At 42.1% G+C, this 19,422-nt stretch overlaps 1 protein-coding gene across 26 annotated transcripts in view; it reads left to right on the forward strand.

Annotated features, from left to right (window-relative positions):
- LOC139755976 (uncharacterized) overlaps positions 1-19,422 on the forward strand; it is a 734,338-nt gene that overhangs the window by 92,354 nt on the left and 622,562 nt on the right. For all 26 annotated transcript variants that reach the window (XR_011714230.1, XR_011714231.1, XM_071674831.1 and 23 more), the window contains exon 4: positions 10,014-10,244. Coding sequence is in view for 24 of the 26 variants with exons in the window: in XM_071674831.1 (XP_071530932.1) it covers positions 10,014-10,244 (231 nt within the window). In the remaining 2 variants the exon portion in view is untranslated. The remainder of the gene's footprint in view (positions 1-10,013; positions 10,245-19,422) is intronic.

Genomic DNA, 19,422 nt, shown 5'->3' on the forward strand with positions numbered 1-19,422 from the left:
CAAATGGATTTGTATGTAGCATTTATGGATCTGGAGAAGGCATATGATAGAGTGGATAGAGATGCTCTGTGGAAGGTATTAAGAATATATGGTGTGGGAGGCAAGTTGTTAGAAGCAGTGAAAAGTTTTTATCGAGGATGTAAGGCATGTGTACGTGTATGAAGAGAGGAAAGTGATTGGTTCTCAGTGAATGTAGGTTTGCGGCAGGGGTGTGTGATGTCTCCATGGTTGTTTAATTTGTTTATGGATGGGGTTGTTAGGGAGGTGAATGCAAGAGTTTTGGAAAGAGGGGCAAGTATGAAGTCTGTTGTGGATGAGAGAGCTTGGGAAGTGAGTCAGTTGTTGTTCGCTGATGATACAGCGCTGGTGGCTGATTCATGTGAGAAACTGCAGAAGCTGGTGACTGAGTTGGTAAAGTGTGTGAAAGAAGAAAGTTAAGAGTAAATGTGAATAAGAGCAAGGTTATTAGGTACAGTAGGGTTGAGGGTCAAGTCAATTGGGAGGTGAGTTTGAATGGAGAAAAACTGGAGGAAGTGAAGTGTTTTAGATATCTGGGAGTGGATCTGGCAGCAGATGGAACCATGGAAGCGGAAGTGGATCATAGGGTGGGGGAGGGGGCGAAAATTCTGGGGGCCTTGAAGAATGTGTGGAAGTCGAGAACATTATCTCGGAAAGCAAAAATGGGTATGTTTGAAGGAATAGTGGTTCCAACAATGTTGTATGGTTGTGAGGCGTGGGCTGTGGATAGAGTTGTGCGCAGGAGGATGGATGTGCTGGAAATGAGATGTTTGAGGACAATGTGTGGTGTGAGGTGGTTTGATCGAGTAAGTAACGTAAGGGTAAGAGAGATGTGTGGAAATAAAAAGAGCGTGGTTGAGAGAGCAGAAGAGGGTGTTTTGAAATGGTTTGGGCACATGGAGAGAATGAGTGAGGAAAGATTGACCAAGAGGATATATGTGTCGGAGGTGGAGGGAACGAGGAGAAGAGGGAGACCAAATTGGAGGTGGAAAGATGGAGTGAAAAAGATTTTGTGTGATCGGGGCCTGAACATGCAGGAGGGTGTAAGGAGGGCAAGGAATAGAGTGAAGTGGAGCAATGTGGTATACCGGGGTTGACGTGCTGTCAGTGGATTGAATCAAGGCATGTGAAGCGTCTGGGGTAAACCATGGAAGGCTGTGTAGGTATGTATATTTGCGTGTGTGGACGTATGTATATACATGTGTATGGGGGTGGGTTGGGCCATTTCTTTCGTCTGTTTCCTTGCGCTACCTCGCAAACGCGGGAGACCGACAAAGCAAAAAAAATATATATATATATATATATATATATATATATATATATATATATATATATGTATATATGTATATATGTAAGGTATGTGTACGAGTAGGAAGAGAGGAAAGTGATAGGTTCCCAGTGAATGTTGGTTTGCGGCAGGGGTGCGTGATGTCTCCGTGGCTGTTTAATTTGTTTATGGATGGGGTTGTTAGGGAGTTGAATGCAAGAGTTTTGGAGAGAGGGGCAAGTATGCAGTCTGTTGTGGATGTGTTGGAAATGAAATGTTTGAGGACAAAATGTGGTGTGAGGAGGTTTGATCGAGTAAGTAATGAAAGGGTAAGAAAGACGTGTGGTAATAAAAAGAGTGTGGTGAGAGAGCAGAAGAGGGTGTATTGAAATGGTTTGGCCACATGGAAAGAATGAGTGAGGAAAAATTGACAAAGAGGATACATGTATCAGAGGTGGAGGGAATGAGAAGTGGGAGACCAAATTGGAGGTGGAATGATGGAGTGAAAAAGATTTTGAGCAATTGGGGCCTGAACATACAGGAGGGTGAAAGGTGTGAAAGGGATAGAGTGAATTGGAACGATGTGGTATACTGGGTCAACGTGCTGTCAGTGGATTAAACCAGGGCATGTGAAGTGTCTGGAGTAAACCATGGAAAGTTTTGTGGGGCCTGGATGTGGAAAGGGAGCTGTGTTTTTGGTGCATTACACTTAACAGCTAGAGACTGAGTGTGAACGAATGTGGGCTTTGTTGTCTTTTTCTAGGGCTACCTTGCACACTGGGGGGGAGGTGGGTGTCACTTCATATGTGGCGGGGTGGCAACAGGAATGGATGAAGGCAGCAAGTGTGGATATGTATGTGTGTTTATATGTGTATGTCTGTTTAAGTATATACATGTTTATGTGGGTAGGTTGGGCCATTCTTTCGTCTGTTACCTTGCGCTGCCTCACTGATGCGGGAGACGGCGACTCAGTATAATAATAGGGGAGAAAGAATACTTCCCACGTATTCCCTGCGTGTCGTAGAAGGCGACTAAAAGGGAAGGGAGCGGGGGGCTGGAAATCCTCCCCTCCCATCATATTTTTTTTAATTTTCCAAAAGAAGGAGCAGAGAAGGGGGCTAGGTGAGGATATTCCCTCAAAGGCCCAGTCCTCTGTTCCTAACGCTACCTCGCTAACGCGGGAAATGGCGAATAGTTTGAAAGAAAAGAAAGATGTATATATATATATATATATATATATATATATATATATATATATATATATATATATATATATATATATATATCTTTCTTTCTTTTAAACTATTTGCCATTTCCCGCGTTAGCGAGGTAGCGTTAAGAACAGAGGACTGGGCCTTTTTTGGAATATCCTCACCTGGCCCCCTCTGTTCCTTCTTTTGGAAGATTAAAAAAAAAGAATTAAAAAAAAAATGAGAGGGGAGGATTTCCGGCCCCCCGCTCCCTCCCCTTTTAGTCGCCGTCTACGACACACAGGGAATACGTGGGAAGTATTCTTAATCCCCTATCCCCAGGGATTATATATATATACATATATATATTTTTTTTCTTTTTTTTTTTCAAACTATTCGCCATTTCCCGCGTTAGCGAGGTAGCGTTAAGAACAGAGGACTGGGCCTTGGAGGGAATATCCTCACCTGGCCCCCTTCTCTGTTCCTTGTTTTGGAAAATTAAAAAAAAAAAAAGAGGGGAATATTTCTAGCCCCCCGCTCCCTCCCCTTTTAGTCGCCTTCTACGACACGCAGGGAATACGTGGGAAGTATTCTTTCTCCCCTATCCCCAGGGATATATATATATATATATATATATATATATATATATATATATATATATATATATATATATATATATATATATATATCTTCTTTTTCTTTTAAACTATTCGCCATTTCCCGCGTTAGCGAGGTAGCATTAAGAACAGAGGACTGGGCCTTTGAGGGAATACCCTCACCTGGCCCAATTCTCTGTTCCTTCTTTTGGAAAAAAAAAAAAAAAAACAATTCGCCATTTCATGCGTTAGCGAGGTAGTGTTTAAGAACAGAGGACTGGGCCTTTGTGGAATATCCTCACCTGGCCCCCCTCTGTTCCTTCTTTTGGAAAATTAAAAAAAAAAAATGAGAGGGGAGGATTTCCAGCCTCCCGCTCTCTCCCCTTTTAGTCGCCTTCTACGACACGCAAGGAATACGTGGGAAGTATTCTTAATCCCCTATCCCCAGGGATAATATATATATATATTTTTTTTTTTTTTGCTTTGTTGCTGTCTCCCGCGTTTGCGAGGTAGCGCAAGGAAGCAGACGAAAGAAATGGCCCAACCCACCCCCATACAACATGCATATACATACGTCCACATACGCAAATATACATACCTACACAGCTTTCCATGGTTTACCCCAGACGCTTCACATGCCCTGATTCAATCCACTGACAGCACGTCAACCCTATCTGTGGCCCACGCCTCGCGACTATATAACGTTGTTGGAACTACTGTTCCTTCAAACATGCCCATTTTTGCTTTCCAAGATGGTGTTCTTGCCTTCCATACATTCTTCAATGCTCCCAGAACCTTTGCCCCCTTCCCCACCCTGTGACTCACTTCCGCTTCCATGGTTCCATCCGCTGCCAGGTCCACTCTCAGATGTCTAGAACACTTCGCTTCCTCCAGTTTTTCTCCATTCAAACTTACCTCCCAATTGACTTGTCCATCAACCCTACTATACTTAATAACCTTGCTCTTATTTACATTTAGTCTTTATCATCAGCGAACAGCAACTGACTCACTTCCCGAGCCCTCTCATCCACAACAGACTGCATACTTGTCTTTCTCTCCAAAACTCCCTAACAATCCAAGGGATGAGAGGGGTAGAAGTGGAAAGTGTGAACAAATATATATATATATATATATATATATATATATTTTTTTTTTTTTTTTTTTCATACTATTCGCTATTTCCCGCGATAGCGAGGTAGCGTTAAGAACAGAGGACTGGGCCTTTGAGGGAATATCCTCACCTGGACCTCTTCTCTGTTCCTTCTTTTGGAAAAAAAAAAAAAAAAAAAAAAAAAAACGAGAGGGGAGGATTTCCAGCCCCCCGCTCCCTTCCCTTTTACTCGCCTTCTACGACACGCAGGGAATACGTGGGAAGTATTCTTTCTCCCCTATCCCCGCGTTTGCGAGGTAGCGCAAGGAAACAGACGAAAGAAATGGCCCAACCCACCCCCATACACATGTATATACATACGTCCACACACGCAAATATACATACCTACACAGCTTTCCATGGTATACCCCAGATGCTTCACATGCCTTGATTCAATCCACTGACAGCACGTCAACCCCGGTATACCACATCGCTCCAATTCACTCTATTCCTTGCCCTCCTTTCACCCTCCTGCATGTTCAGGCCCCGATCACACAAAATCTTTTTCACTCCATCTTTCCACCTCCAATTTGGTCTCCCACTTCTCCTCATTCCCTCCACCTCCGACACATATATCCTCTTGGTCAATCTTTCCTCACTCATTCTCTCCATGTGCCCAAACCATTTCAAAACACCCTCTTCTGTTCTCTCAACCACGCTCTTTTTATTTCCCAACATCTCTCTTACCCTTACGTTACTTACTCGATCAAACCACCTCACACCACACATTGTCCTCAAACATCTCATTTCCAGCACATCCATCCTCCTGCGCACAACTCTATCCATAGCCCACGCCTCACAACCATACAACATTGTTGGAACCACTATTCCTTCAAGCATACCCATTTTTGCTTTCCGAGATAATGTTCTCGACTTCCACACATTCTTCAAGGCTCCCAGAATTTTCGCCCCCTCCCCACCCTATGATCCACTTCCGCTTCCATGGTTCCATCCGCTGCCAGATCCACTCCCAGATATCTAAAACACTTCACTTCCTCCAGTTTTTCTCCATTCAAACTCACCTCCCAATTGACTTGACCCTCAACCCTACTGTACCTAATAACCTTGCTCTTATTCACATTTACTCTTAACTTTCTTCTTTCACACACTTTACCAAACTCAGTCACCAACTTCTGCAGTTTCTCACATGAATCAGCCACCAGCGCTGTATCATCAGCGAACAACAACTGACTCACTTCCCAAGCTCTCTCATCCCCAACAGACTTCATTCTTGCCCCTCTTTCCAAAACTCTTGCATTCACCTCCCTAACAACCCCATCCATAAACAAATTAAACAACCATGGAGACATCACACACCCCTTCTGCAAACCTACATTCACTGAGAACCAATCACTTTCCTCTCTTCCTACACGTACACATGCCTTACATCCTCGAGAAAAACTTTTCACTGCTTCTAACAACTTGCCTCCCACACCATATATATATATATATATATACATATATATATATATATATATATATATATATATATATATATATATATATATATATATATGTGTGTGTGTGTGTGTGTGTGTGTGTGTGTGTGTGTGTGTTGGATGTGGGGCGTCTGGGGACAATGTGTGGTGTGGGGTGGTTTGATCGAGTGAGTTAAGAGGGGGCGGGAGAGATGTGTGGTAATAGGGAGAGTGTGGTTGGGAGAGCAGAAGTGGGTGTGTTGAGGTGGTTTGGTCGCATGGAGAGAGTGAGTGGGGAGGGATTGACAGGGAGGATGTGTGTGTCAGAGGTGGAGGGAATGTGGAGAGGTGGGAGGCCAAACTGGGGGTGGGAGAGTGGAGTGAAAGGGATTTTGAGCGATCGGGGCCTGAACATATATATAGGAGGGTGAAGGGCATGCAAGGAATGGAGTGAATTGGAATGGTGTGGTGTATCGGGGTCGACGTGCTGTCAGTGGATTGAACCGGGGCGTCTGGGGTGAACCATGGAAGGTTTTGTGGGGCCTGAATGTTGAGAGGGAGCTGTGGTTTTGGTGCATTATAGATGACAGCTGGAGGCTGAGTGTGAACGAGTGTGGCCTTTGTTGTGTTTTCCTAGTGCTAGCTCGTGCATGTGCGGGGGGAGGGGAGTGCTATTTCATGTGCGACGGAGATGGATGAGGGCAGCAAGTGTGAATATGTCCATGTGTATATATGTATATGTCTGTGTGTGTATGTGTATGTATGTGTTGAGATGTTTGGGTATGTATATGTGCGTGTGTGGGCGTTTATGTATATACATGTGTATGTGGGTGGGTTGGGCCATTCTTTCGTCTGCTTCCCTACACTGCCTCACTAACGCGGGAGACAGTGACTAAGTATAATAATAATGATAATATTTATTTTTATTTGGGAGCGGGGGGCTGGAAATCCTCCCCTCTCGTTTTTAATTTTCCAAAAAAAGGAACGGAGAAGGGAGCCAAGTGAGGATAATCCCTCAAAGGCTCAGTCCTCTGTTCTTAACGCTACCTTGGTAACACGGGAAATGGCGAATAGTATGAAAAAAAAAATTATTTTATTTTGCTTTGTTGCTGTCTCCTGCGCCTGCAAGGTAGCGCAAGGAAGCAGATGGCCCAACCCACCCCCACACACATGCACACGCACACACGTCCACACACGCAAACATACACACCCACACATTCCACCGTACACACATATATACACACTCAGACACACACATATACACACATGCACACAATTCACACTTCTGCCCCTACTCACCCCCATCGCCACCCCGCCACACACGGAATAACATCCCCCTCCCCCTCATGTGTGCGAGGCAGCGCCAGGAAAAGACAACAAAGGCCCCATTCGCTCACACTCAGTCTCCAGCTGTCATGCAATAATGCCCGAAACCACAGCTCCCTTTCCACATCCAGGCCCCACACAACTTTCCATGGTTTACCCCAGACGCTTCACATGCCCTGATTCAATCCATTGACAGCACGTCCACCCTGTTATACCACATCGATCCAATTCACTCTATTCCTTGCCCGCCTTTCACCCTCCTGCATGTTCAGGCCCCGATCACTCAAAATATTTTTCACTCCATCTTTCTACCTCCAATTTGGTCTCCCACTTCTCCTCGTTCCCTCCACCTCCGACACATATATCCTCTTGGTCAATCTTTCCTCACTCATTCTCTCCATGTGCCCAAACCATTTCAAAACACCCTCTTCTGCTCTCTCAACCACGCTCTTTTTATTTCCACACATCTCTCTTACCTTTACATTACTTACTCGATCAAATCACCTCACACCACTTATTGTCCTCAAACATCTCATTTCCAACGCATCCACCCTCCTGCGCACAACTCTATCCATAGCCCACGCCTCGCAACCATACAACATTGTTGGAACCACAATTCCTTCAAACATAGCCATTTTTGCTTTCGGAGATAATGTTCTCGACTTCCACATATTCTTCAAGGCTCCCAGGAGTTTCCCCCCCTCCCCCACCCTATATAAATGTGTGTGTGTGTGTGTGTGTGTGTGTGTGGCTGTGTAACATTGTTTATGTATATATATGAGTATATGTATGGATGGGCCATTCTTCATCTTGTTTCCTGGCGCTACCTTGCTGACACGGGAAACAGCGATCAAGTATAATGATGATAATGATAATTATGATTATGATAGTTGGAGGAAGTGAAGTGTTTTAGATATTTGGGAGTGGATTTAGCAGCGGATGGAACCATAGAAGTGGAAGTGTGTTACAGGATTGGGGAGGGGGTGAAGATTCTGGGAGCGATGAAGAATGTGAGGAAGGAGAGATTGTTATTTTGAAGAGCACAAATGGGTATGTTTGAAGGAATAGTAGTTCCAACAATGTTATATGGTTTCGAGGCATGGGCTATAGATAGGGTTTTACGGAGGAGGGTGAATGTGTTGGAAATGAAATATTTGAGCACAGTATGTGGTGTAATGTAGTTTGATCGAGTAAGTAATGCAAGGGTAAGAGAGATGTGTGTTGATAAAAAGAGTTTGGTTAAGAGAGCAGAAGAGGGTGTGTTGAAATTGGTTTGACGTATGGGGAGAATGAGTGAGGAAAGATTGACAAAGAGGATATATGTGTTAGAGGTGAAGGGAAGAAAGAGAAGTGGGAGACCAAATTGTAGGTGGAAGGATGGAGTGAAAAAGATTTTGAGTGATTGGAGCCTGAACATGCAAGAGGGTGAGGGGCATGCAAAGAATGGAGTGAATTGGAACGATTTGGTACACCTGGGGTCAACATGCTGTCAGTGGACTGAACCAGGGCATGTGAAGCGTCAAGGGTAAACCATAGAAAGGCCTGTGGGGCCTGGATGTGGATAGGGAGCTGTGGTTTCAGTGCATTTCTCATGACAGCTAGAGACTGAGTGTGAATGAATGTGCCCTTTTTTTCTGTCTTCTTGGTGTTACTTCGCTGAAGTTGGGGTAGCGATGCTATTTCCTGTGTGGTGGGGTAGCGATAGGAATGGATGAAGGCAAGCAAGTTTACGTACATGTGTATGTATATATGTCTGTATATGTTTATATGTATGTGTTTGTGTATGGGCGTATATGTACATATGTATGTATATGAGTGGATAGGCCATTCTTCATCTGTTTCCTGGGAGCACTTTGCTGACACAAGAAACAGTGATTAAGTATAATAAATGTAGATGAATGATAATGAATGTTTAGTATATGTATGTAAATGTTTACACAAGTGGATGTGTCTTCCTTTGTCTGTTTCCTGGCCCTACCTTGCTAACACAGGAAATGGCAATTCAGATATAATTAGTGAGTAAATAGCATTGATGTATAGTGAGCTTCTTAAAAGAATAAATGTTCGGGTAGTGACTGTGCCAGCTGTTCGTTGTAGCCTTTCTTACTCCACAAAGGACATACATTTCCCTGTACAGTTATCTTTTAATTTTCACGTTTCATGTGGACTCTGTAATTGTCTTGTATAATGCACTGAAACAACAGGCTTTTATCCACAACCAGACCCCATATGACTTTCTTAAGTTTCCTCAAACCATTTTATATGCCATGGTTCAATCCACCAATGTCAAATTGCTCCCTGTTTACTATATCACCCCAGTTCACTCTTATTATCCCATGCATACCTTATAACCTCTGCATGTACAGGCCCCAAGCACTCGAAACCTTTTTCACTTCATCCTACCATCTCCTTTACAGTCTTCCACTTCTTGCCCCCTCCTTTGACACATACACCTTTTTTATTTACCTCTGTTCACTCATCCCCTCCAAATATCAAAACCATAACAGGATATCCTCTTCAGCTCTCTCAACCATACTCCTCGCATTTTTTCACCTATCTCTCTTACCCTGTCATTTCTTATCAATGAAATACTGAATCAGTGAAATTAAAGAGCCTGATAGAAAGGGGTCCTAGGGCAAGAAGGTAAACTTAGGTAAGCTGTACAGTAATGTAGTTTTTTAGTGGACTGGTAACTCCCTGAGTGAGATAACTCCCTGAGTGAGATACCATCTTAGATGAAGCTGTTTCATTTCAATTGATGAAAAAGAATCTAGCACCGTTGAGGATCTCCTCATTCCAGAGTAGCCCACCTAACTTTGCTCTCACATGGAGCTGAGACTTCAAGCTACAGGAGCCCCATAAAAGGGCTGTTAGGATTCCTTGATTACAGTATGTTGTATGTGTTATGTAGAGCTTAAAAACTTTTGGTAATATTTTGAGCTGTCTTGAGTTTTTCATTCATTTTAACTTGTTTCTTGCCAAGCCTCTTCTACTTCAAGTTACAACAGCATTATTGAAAAATGCTACTTGGTGATATTTTCATTTCAGGATGCTGTAGATGAGACTCTAGTCAAAGAAGAAATTGTAGATACTGTTGATGATAATCAAGGAGACATGATGGATTCTGGAATGGATTATGGATCCATGGGAGGCGGTGATTCAAGTACAGGAGGGGAAGAACAAATAAACAAATACACTCAGCAAATGGACCAAAAACATCCACAACCTCTCCCAGAGGCAGTTGTAGAAGCCTTAGCTGGACCTTCAGGAATGCAAGGGGTATGTTCCTCATATCTTAATATCTTATTTCATGTTGACTGTTATGTTGGTTGAAATATCCTGAACGACATGGAGTGATGCAAAATCTCTTACAAAAATCTATGCAATTTTCATGTTCATTTTTTCAACCCCAATTTGTTTAACACTTTCTTACTGGAAGACTCCATACATATTGTCTAAAAGCAGGTTAGTCTGTGGAGGGTCTATATGTAGATACTCTTTTGGGTATTTTGGCTGGTATTCAGTATTAGGATCTTTATTTAGGGGTGTTTTCATTACAAGCTCAGAAATTTGAAAAAATAACACTAATTGGCATCTTTGAGGTGCTAAAGGACTCTTTGAGGATGGTCAATTCCAGTCTTGTTCCCCATGGCTTTTGATTGGCATTGTCACATTTTTGTGCATTGTTTAACACCACATGGTGCTTTATTTTGATCATGTTATTATTAATTGTGTGTTCACTACATAAAGATTTTATTTGCATTGTGGCTATATACGGAATTCATTATATTGAAAGTTTTTGATAGAGGGCTATTGCATAAATTGAGATATACCTCTTGATATATTGTAAGTGGATTGATATTGAGAACCTTTGCAAGAGACAGACAGTTAGTGATGAAAATGTTAAATGTATAAGTAGGAGTAAGAGAAATAAAGAAAGACCAATAGTTATTTGATCAAGTAAGATTACTGTGGGGGCCCATGAGCCATGGTGTGAATAGAAGATCCCCTTAATGAGAACATTAATGACCAAGCTAGGCCAGTGGACTGCCAAGCATAGTGTGACCACTCACTTTCCTGTAGTTTGAGGAAAGGCTGCGAATATTCATACATTTGATATCTAATTAAAAAAACAACGGTAGAAATAATGTGGCATGCACCTGCTATAATTACTTAAACTCTCAAGTTCACAGGTGTAAGGCAAAATTTAGTTAATGCACTTACAGTTCACTTCTAAACCATCTATACACTGTAATCCTTGATAACAACACAGCTGAGTATGGACTACCAGCTCTGCTCAGTCTCTGGTGTTAAAAGTTTACTTAAGAAAGCATCAACTGGTTACATATCTTTAGAATATGATCTTAGCTGCATAAATGACAGGTTGCATGGGAGTCTGAGCTTGCAGGAATCCTTTCTCAATGACAGACCATGTCCTTCTGGTCAGGTTGGTCTGTGCATGCACTGGGGCCTCTTTGTGCAGCAGCCCACATTCTCCAAATCAAGACGGCCTGTATGTGCACTACTCATGTATGGCACAGTGCACCCTGTGTATGTCTGTTGGTATGGCTTACTGTTTCTGTCAACACACTGCATGCTGGTGCTTGGCCCCTGCTGTTGACGCTCAGGCCCTACTGTTGTGTTCAGCCCCCACTGTTGCCTGTTGGAATTGAAGTTATTAGTGTCTCATTTAGACATGTTATTGGCTTGTTACCCTTACAGGAGGATGAGCCTTGCACACTTTATGAAGATAGCCTGTGCAGCAGAGCAGGGTATGGCTTTTTGGGATTCCTGGTAGATATTAGCTTTATACCCCACAGACTGGGTAGACTATCTCCATGGTGGCTGAATACTCACTGTTCTGTGTAATGTAGGATGCTGTTTGTTACATTACCAAGGCAATTATTTCAGTTTCGTTGGTTAAGTACTCCACTATTTCGCTTTTTCACTTTTCCACAGTTGATACATTTTTGTTGTCACATTAATTGTCACTTTCATTATTCTTACAATCTAAAGTTTTATTCTTTATTTACTAAATACTTTTACAAGAATATCCTTATTTGGGAGTCTCTCTATGCGTGAGTGAGGCATGGGATGGCCACAAGCTGTCATAGCTCATAACCTTGGCATCAAAGGCCTCAGTAGCGTCGGCCTAATGTTTACATTCCACACACGCACTTACAATCTTATTGTCTCCCAGCCTGTTCCATACTGTCAAATCTGACCCCCTCCCCCCTTCACAGTGAGTTGCAATTTCACCTGCAACTGCTTTTTTTTTTTTTTTTACCCTCTATCTTTTTTCCTGATACTTCCTCCATTCAGTATCCCTCGTGGCTGCCTGAACTTTGCCCACACCTCCCTACTGTCTGGTCTATTTTTTGAGGTTCCTCAGTTTAGCAATTATGCCTGACCATTAGCTGTGCTCTTTCGTGTCCTTATCCCACATTGTAGGGATGACTGTGCCTCAAGCCAGTTACCATCTGTTACCCTGCATTGCCAAGTGCCTTAAGTCATTCCCATCTCACACCACATACTTTGACCTACACCTGTCACTCACTGCCCCTTATTATCATCATTCTCTCTCCCCACTTCTGTCTTAGCATCCTCTCCCATCTCTATTCCCCTTGTTCTCCCCTAATACACCACCATCACCCTGTCCATACTCACAGCTGCCCATAGCTTACCTTACCATGGCCAATGTTTCCTTTTGACAAACACCGTGGATAGCAAGCTTCCCTCCCCTTTTCCCAACCCTGTAGCACCCCACTGTCAAGCTCCCTCCCGAGGCCTCTCTCTCCCTACACATAGGTGGGAGGGAATGTTGACTCCACACACTGCCACTGTCACTAGTCACCAAACCACACTTGGGGACCAACACCATTGCTGCTAGTGTTGCCACGCAGTTAATGGTTCACATAAATTCTATCCAAACCTACATCTTTCCGTTGCCTACAGATCGTGAGTAGCCTACTTGGCAACCACACTTTTGCTTCCAATTGTAGGAGTATAAAGATATAGAAAAGAGACAAGTTACTTGATAGTTGATGGTGATCAGGTAAGATTACCATGGGGGCCCATAAGCCATGGTTTAAGTAAAACCCCTCAATGAGAACATAACCCATTAAAGGCGGGCAACATGTTTCGTATACATCCATTTAAGGTGGCATATTTTAGGAGTAATAAATATCAAGGAATAGCCACTGCATACATAAATAGATGAATTGGATGAAAAATGAAGGTAAGAGGTGTTGCTTATGCGATACTGCGTCATAGATGGCTGTAAGAGGAGGGAGGAGTGCTAGGCACCTTCCTCCTCTTCCCATTGTCTCGGCTAATACTGATGTTGACCCTGGCTGGGGAAATGTGGGTGGCTGTTTACAGGCATGATAGTACATATCAGAGATGCCACATCACCCAATTTCTCCCCACAATTACAACACAAAAGGGCCAAGTGTTACGTAACATTGCCCACCTCCAATTACTGTACGAATGTTAGACCAGCTAATACTGTTGCTGACCGCGGATGGGTGAGCAAGGGTAGCTGTTTATAGGAATGGGTGAACAGAGGATATGATAGTAGATGATAGTGATGCCACATTGCCAAAATTCATAAAACAATTATGATGCAAAACAACCAAATGTTACATAACTGCCTGGCTTCTATAGTATGAACGTTTGGTAACATTACCCACCTTTTAAGGGTTAATTCCCCAACTAGGCCAAGTGACTGTCAAGCATACTGTGACCACCCTTTTTCCTGTAGGCTAAGTAAAGGCAGTGAATGTTTAACATTTAATATCTGATCTTGAAAACAGCTGTAGAAGTAATGTGGCATGCATCCTAACTCATAAACACCCATATGCATGCATATACATACATATATGTATATCAACATATACACATATAGATACACATAAACAGACATAAACATATATTCACATGTACTTATTCATTTTGCTTCTCTTCATCCATTCCTGGCATTACCCCGCCCCACAGGAAACAGCATCACTACCCCCAGCTTCAGCAAGGTGCAGTGTAGCACCAGGAAAAGAGATAAAAAAAAGGCCACATTCGTTCACACTCAGTCTCTGACTATCATGAAATGCACCGAAACCACAGCTTCCTATCCACAACAACAACAACAACAACAACAACAACAACCCCAAACGTTTCACATGCTCAGGTTCATTCCATTGACAGCACATCGACCCCAGTAGACCACATCGTTTCAATTCACTTTATTCCATACATGCCTCACCCTCCTGCATGTTCAGGCCCCGATCGCTCAAAATCTTTTCCACTCCATCCTTCCACCTCCAGTTTGGTCTCCCACTTCTCCTTGTTCCATCCACCTCTGACACATGTATCCTCTTTGTCCACCTTCCCTCACTCACTCATACCCTCTTCTGCTCTCTCAACCATACTCTTTTTATTTCCATATATCTCTCTTACCCTTTCATCACTTACTCGATCAAACTACCTCACACCACACATTGTCCTCAAACATTTCATTTCCAACACGTCCACCCTCCTCTGTACAACCCTATCTATATTCCATTCCTTGCAACCATATAATATTGTTGGACCTCATATTCCTTCAAACATACTCATTTTTGCTCTTGGAGATAATGTTCTTTCTTCCCACACATTCTACATCGCTCCCCAAACTTTTGCTCCCTTCCCTACCCTGTGACTCACTTCCACTTCCATGGTTCCATTTGCTGCTAAGTCCGCTCCCAGATATCTAAAACACTTCACTTCCTCCAATTTTTCTCCATTCAAATTTACATCCCAACTCTTGCATTTAACTCCCAAACCACTCCATCCATAAACAAATTAAACAACCATGGGCACATCACACACCCCTGCTGCAGACCGACCTTCACTTGGAACCAATCACTCTCTTCTCTTCTCTTTCTTCTTGTACACATGCCTTACACCCTTGGTAAAAACTTTACACTGCTTCTAGTGACTTACCTCCCATACCATATACTCATAAAACCCTCCACAAGCATCTGTATCAGTCATATCATATGCCTTCTCCAGATCCATAAATGCTACATACGAATCCACCTTTTTTTCTTATCAAAGTATTTCTCACATACATTCTTCAAAGCAAACAACTGATCCACACATCCTCTACCACATCTGAAACCACACTGCTCCTCCCCAATCTGATGCTGTGCACATACCTTCACCTTCTCTATCAGTACCCTCCCATATAATTTCCCAGGAATACTCAATAAACTTATGCCTCTGTAGTTTGAACACTCGCCTTTATCCCCTTTGCCTTTATACACTGGCATTATGCATGCATTCTGCCAATCCTCAGGTACTTCACCATGATCCATACATACATTGAATATCCTTACCAACCAATCAATAACATAGTTACCCCTTTTTTTAATGAATTCCAATGCAATACTATCCAAACCCGCTGCCTTGCTGGATTTCATCTTCTGCAAAGCTTTCACTACCTCATCTCTCTTAACTAAGCCACTCTTCCTGACCCTCTCACTTTGCACATCATGGACAAAACATCCTACATCTGCCACTTTATCATCAAATACATTCAACAAACTTTCAAAATACTCACTCCATCTTCTCACTTCATCACTACCTGTTATTACTTCCTCCCTTGCCCCCTTCACTAATTTTCCCATTTGTTCTCGTCTTACGCATGTAATTTATCTCCTTCCGAAACATTTTTTTCTCTTCCTAAACTTTGATGATACTCTCTCACTCCAACTCTCATTTGCCCTCTTTTTCAACCCTTGCACCTTCCTCTTGACCTACTGCCACTTTCTTTTATACATTCTCCCAGTCATTTGCATTCCTTCCTTGTATCATCCGAACACCTCTCTTTTCTCTTTCACTAACAACTTTATTTCTTCATCCCACCAATCATTTCCCATTCTTTATTTTGTGTTTGTTCACACTTTGCATGCATTAGTGAAGTAGTGCCAGGAACATATGAAGAAATGCAATATTTGCTTGTTATTCTGAAGGTGTCGTGCAATGCACCAAAAGCTCAGCCACCTATCCGCAGCCAGGCCTCATATCTTTCCATGGTATACCCAAATCACTTCATACAAAGAATATAGTGAATTGGGTGCACATGATGTTTTCTGGGGGCAAGATTTCAAGTGCTACCATTTGTGTAGGAGCTGGGAATGCTGACAACTAGGTCATGGAGTCCATAATAGAGAATTGACTGTGCAGTTACTTGTAATGGAATACCCTTTGTCTCACTTCCTTGAGCAATGAGCTATCCATGAGACATATCCTGTCAGGCTCACATTAACTAGTAGCTAACAATATTACTCAACTTATATTCTTATGTGGCAGTATATGTACACATTCATAGAGCACATAATGCCTTCCGACCTCAGGATTCAAATCTCAACCATTTGTTTAGGAGCTAGGGATGCTGAAGACTAGCCTGTGGAGCTCATAACAGAGAATTGTTATCAAATTCCATTTTTTCATGTCTTTAAGCAACAGGGTCTCTGGATCAATTCCTGTCAGGCTCACATTAACCCATAGCTGAGAGCTTTACTGAACTTACTGTCACGTGGAGGTATATGACCATAAATATAGTGCAGTGGGTGCATATGCTTATAAAACATGTAAATCCCTCCGACAATAGGATTTGAACTGCTGTCATTTATGTGGAAGCTGGTTATTCTAACGAACAGGCTGTGCACCCATCATAAAGAATCAACTGTTTGATTACTAGTAATTGACTACCCTTCGTTTCATATTTGTGAGCAACGGGATCTTGGTGGTTCTTTTCCTGTCAGGCTTACAGTAACCAGTAGCTAACAGTTTAGCAAACTTACTGTTTAATGGAAGGTATATGAACATGAATATAGTACGGTGAGCATGCACTTTCATGGAACACCTCATGCTTTATGACAGCAGGATTCAACCTGTTGCCATTTGTGTGGGAGCAAGGCTGCCGTATCTTATTGATTGAAATTTAATCTAAAGACCTTAGAAAATTTGTGAACTGACTTACAGAAGGTAGATCCCAGTGTGGGGAAGGATGCAGATTCTATCATCCAGAATTGTCCAAATCATCGCTAGATGTTAGGCTCTGCTAGAACAAATATTGTGAGAACCACCACCTATCAAGACGAGTGAGCATTTCCTTCATGCCCATCTCAATACATGTCATCTTTTAGTCACAGTACAGAGGCAGACAGAGGCAGGGAAGAACTACCAGAGGAGGAATGACACTGGTTTCCTGCTTCAGAACTGAACTGAACTGAAAGCAATCTGCTAAGTTCAGTAGAACAGAGCATGTTAACCCCCACACAAAGACGAAGCCATGTAATTTCCTTCGCATATGCCAACACAGAGGGACTTGAATAACTTAGAATAAATAAAATCCCATTTATAAGTGGCTTACTAAACAAGTCAGATGTAGTATTTGCAGTTGACTTACACACTAAAGACCATATGAATTGTGAGATATAGACCACAAATTATAACCCGAACAGATGTGACAACTAGATCATGTGGTGGAGTTGGAGTGTATATAGTAGATACTCTTATAGCAACTGAACATAAGAATTTTTAAAATGTAATAAAAGCACTCAGCTGAACATAAGAATTTTTAAAATGTAATAAAAGCACTCGATAATCAAGGTTTAAAACCCTAATCTGGTTATTGTATTCCTCTATAGACTGCAAAATGCAAAGCCTGAAGAATTTGCAGAACAAAGAAGAAACATAAAATCATGTCCCAACGCTCTTGGAAACCCAGTTCCAAATGTATTTACCTTAAGAGACTTCAACTTACACAGATTGATACCACAGATTGAATGGAGATAGGCAGAAAAGAACATAATAGCTGAAAGTGCTGACACTGGAAGCAGCTTGGATGAACAAATGCAAAAATGAAAATGTTAGTTTTAACTGTAATTTCAGCTTAATAGTGAATGGATACTTTTGGAGGATGTGATCAGTGAGATGTCTGTGACACAATGGGCTACTCTGCTGAGTCCTAAAACAGTGAGGACTGTGAATGATACCCCATACATGCAACAGACTTATGGCAGAGAAGAAAAAACAAAAGGTCTAGGATAGAAAGACGAGCACTTTACAGGATGTGAAAAAGAGCTCTAGAACTTTTGAATAAGCCACAGCTTACCTAGCAATGAAAACCTTTCAAATGAATTGTCATACATAGATCATAATCTAAATATATCGTATGAAATACAGTAAAAAGAAGAAGAAAAAGCCATCATTGCAATAAGGAATAACCCAAAATACTCAAGTGAGAAATGCAAATTCATTGGTCCCCTGAAAGGAGGTATTTTTACGGAGGACTGCCTGGAGATGAGTGAGATTCTACAAAGGCAATAAGAATCAGAATTCATTGAGCCTAAAACCACATTGAGGATGAATAACCCAGCAGGCTTCTTCCTATTTATCCTAAACAGTAATCCCCCAAGTGTGCACGTAGCAGATATCACCATCTCAACATGAGGAGCATGCCAATGCATTCAGCCCTGGGTCCAGACTCATGGGACTCAGTTTTCATAAAGAATTGCAAACCAGGTTTAGCATAAGCTCTAAATGTCCTCTAGAGAAAAAGTCTAGATTCTGGCATCATTCCTGATAATCTGAAACTGACTCACATTGCTGTGCTCCACAAAGGTGAAAGCAAAGCAGTGCCTAAAAGCTATCTACCTAGAGCATTGATGTCGCACATTAAAATCTTTGAAAAAGGCCAGAGAGGCAAACTGACTAAATTTATGGAATTGAACAATCTACACAGTCCAGGACAGCATGGTTCCCACCAGTCCAGGACAGCATGGTTCCAGGGTGGGAAGACCACTGTGATGAGAATGCTGAAGCTCTGGGAACAAATAAAATGCTGACTTGATTTACACAGACTTTGCAAAAGCATTTGACGAATGTGACCATGGTGTCATAGCATATAAGATGTGAAAGATGAGAATAATCAGAAAAACTGGGAGCATACACCACTATGATCAACAGATCACAACATATAGTTGTAAACCAAGCCATCCCCAGTGTCTCCATAATAACAACTCAGTCCCCCAATGAAATGTACTTGCACCCATCTTGTTCCTCAATCTTATATCTGACATTGATGCAAATGCAAGCCACAGTATCCAATCATCCTTTGCATATGATACAGGAGTAAGTATGAAAATCACATCATACAGGGCACCAAAAGCTACAAAGAGACATTAACATAGTCTTTGACTGTGCAACTGAGAACAACATGCTTTCAATGGAGATAGTATTTAAACTGGTATAGGGAAAATGAAAAAATAAAAAATAGTGCAGAATACTGTACACTCACACACACTGTCTTAACCTAGTTGAATTATGTGAAAGACCTTGGAATAATGATATCTAACGACATAACCTTCAGTGAAAACAAAACAATGGTTGCCTGGTGCTGAAGGTTGGTAGG

This window comes from Panulirus ornatus, chromosome 20 (assembly GCF_036320965.1).
Source record: "Panulirus ornatus isolate Po-2019 chromosome 20, ASM3632096v1, whole genome shotgun sequence".
Taxonomy (NCBI): domain Eukaryota; kingdom Metazoa; phylum Arthropoda; class Malacostraca; order Decapoda; family Palinuridae; genus Panulirus; species Panulirus ornatus.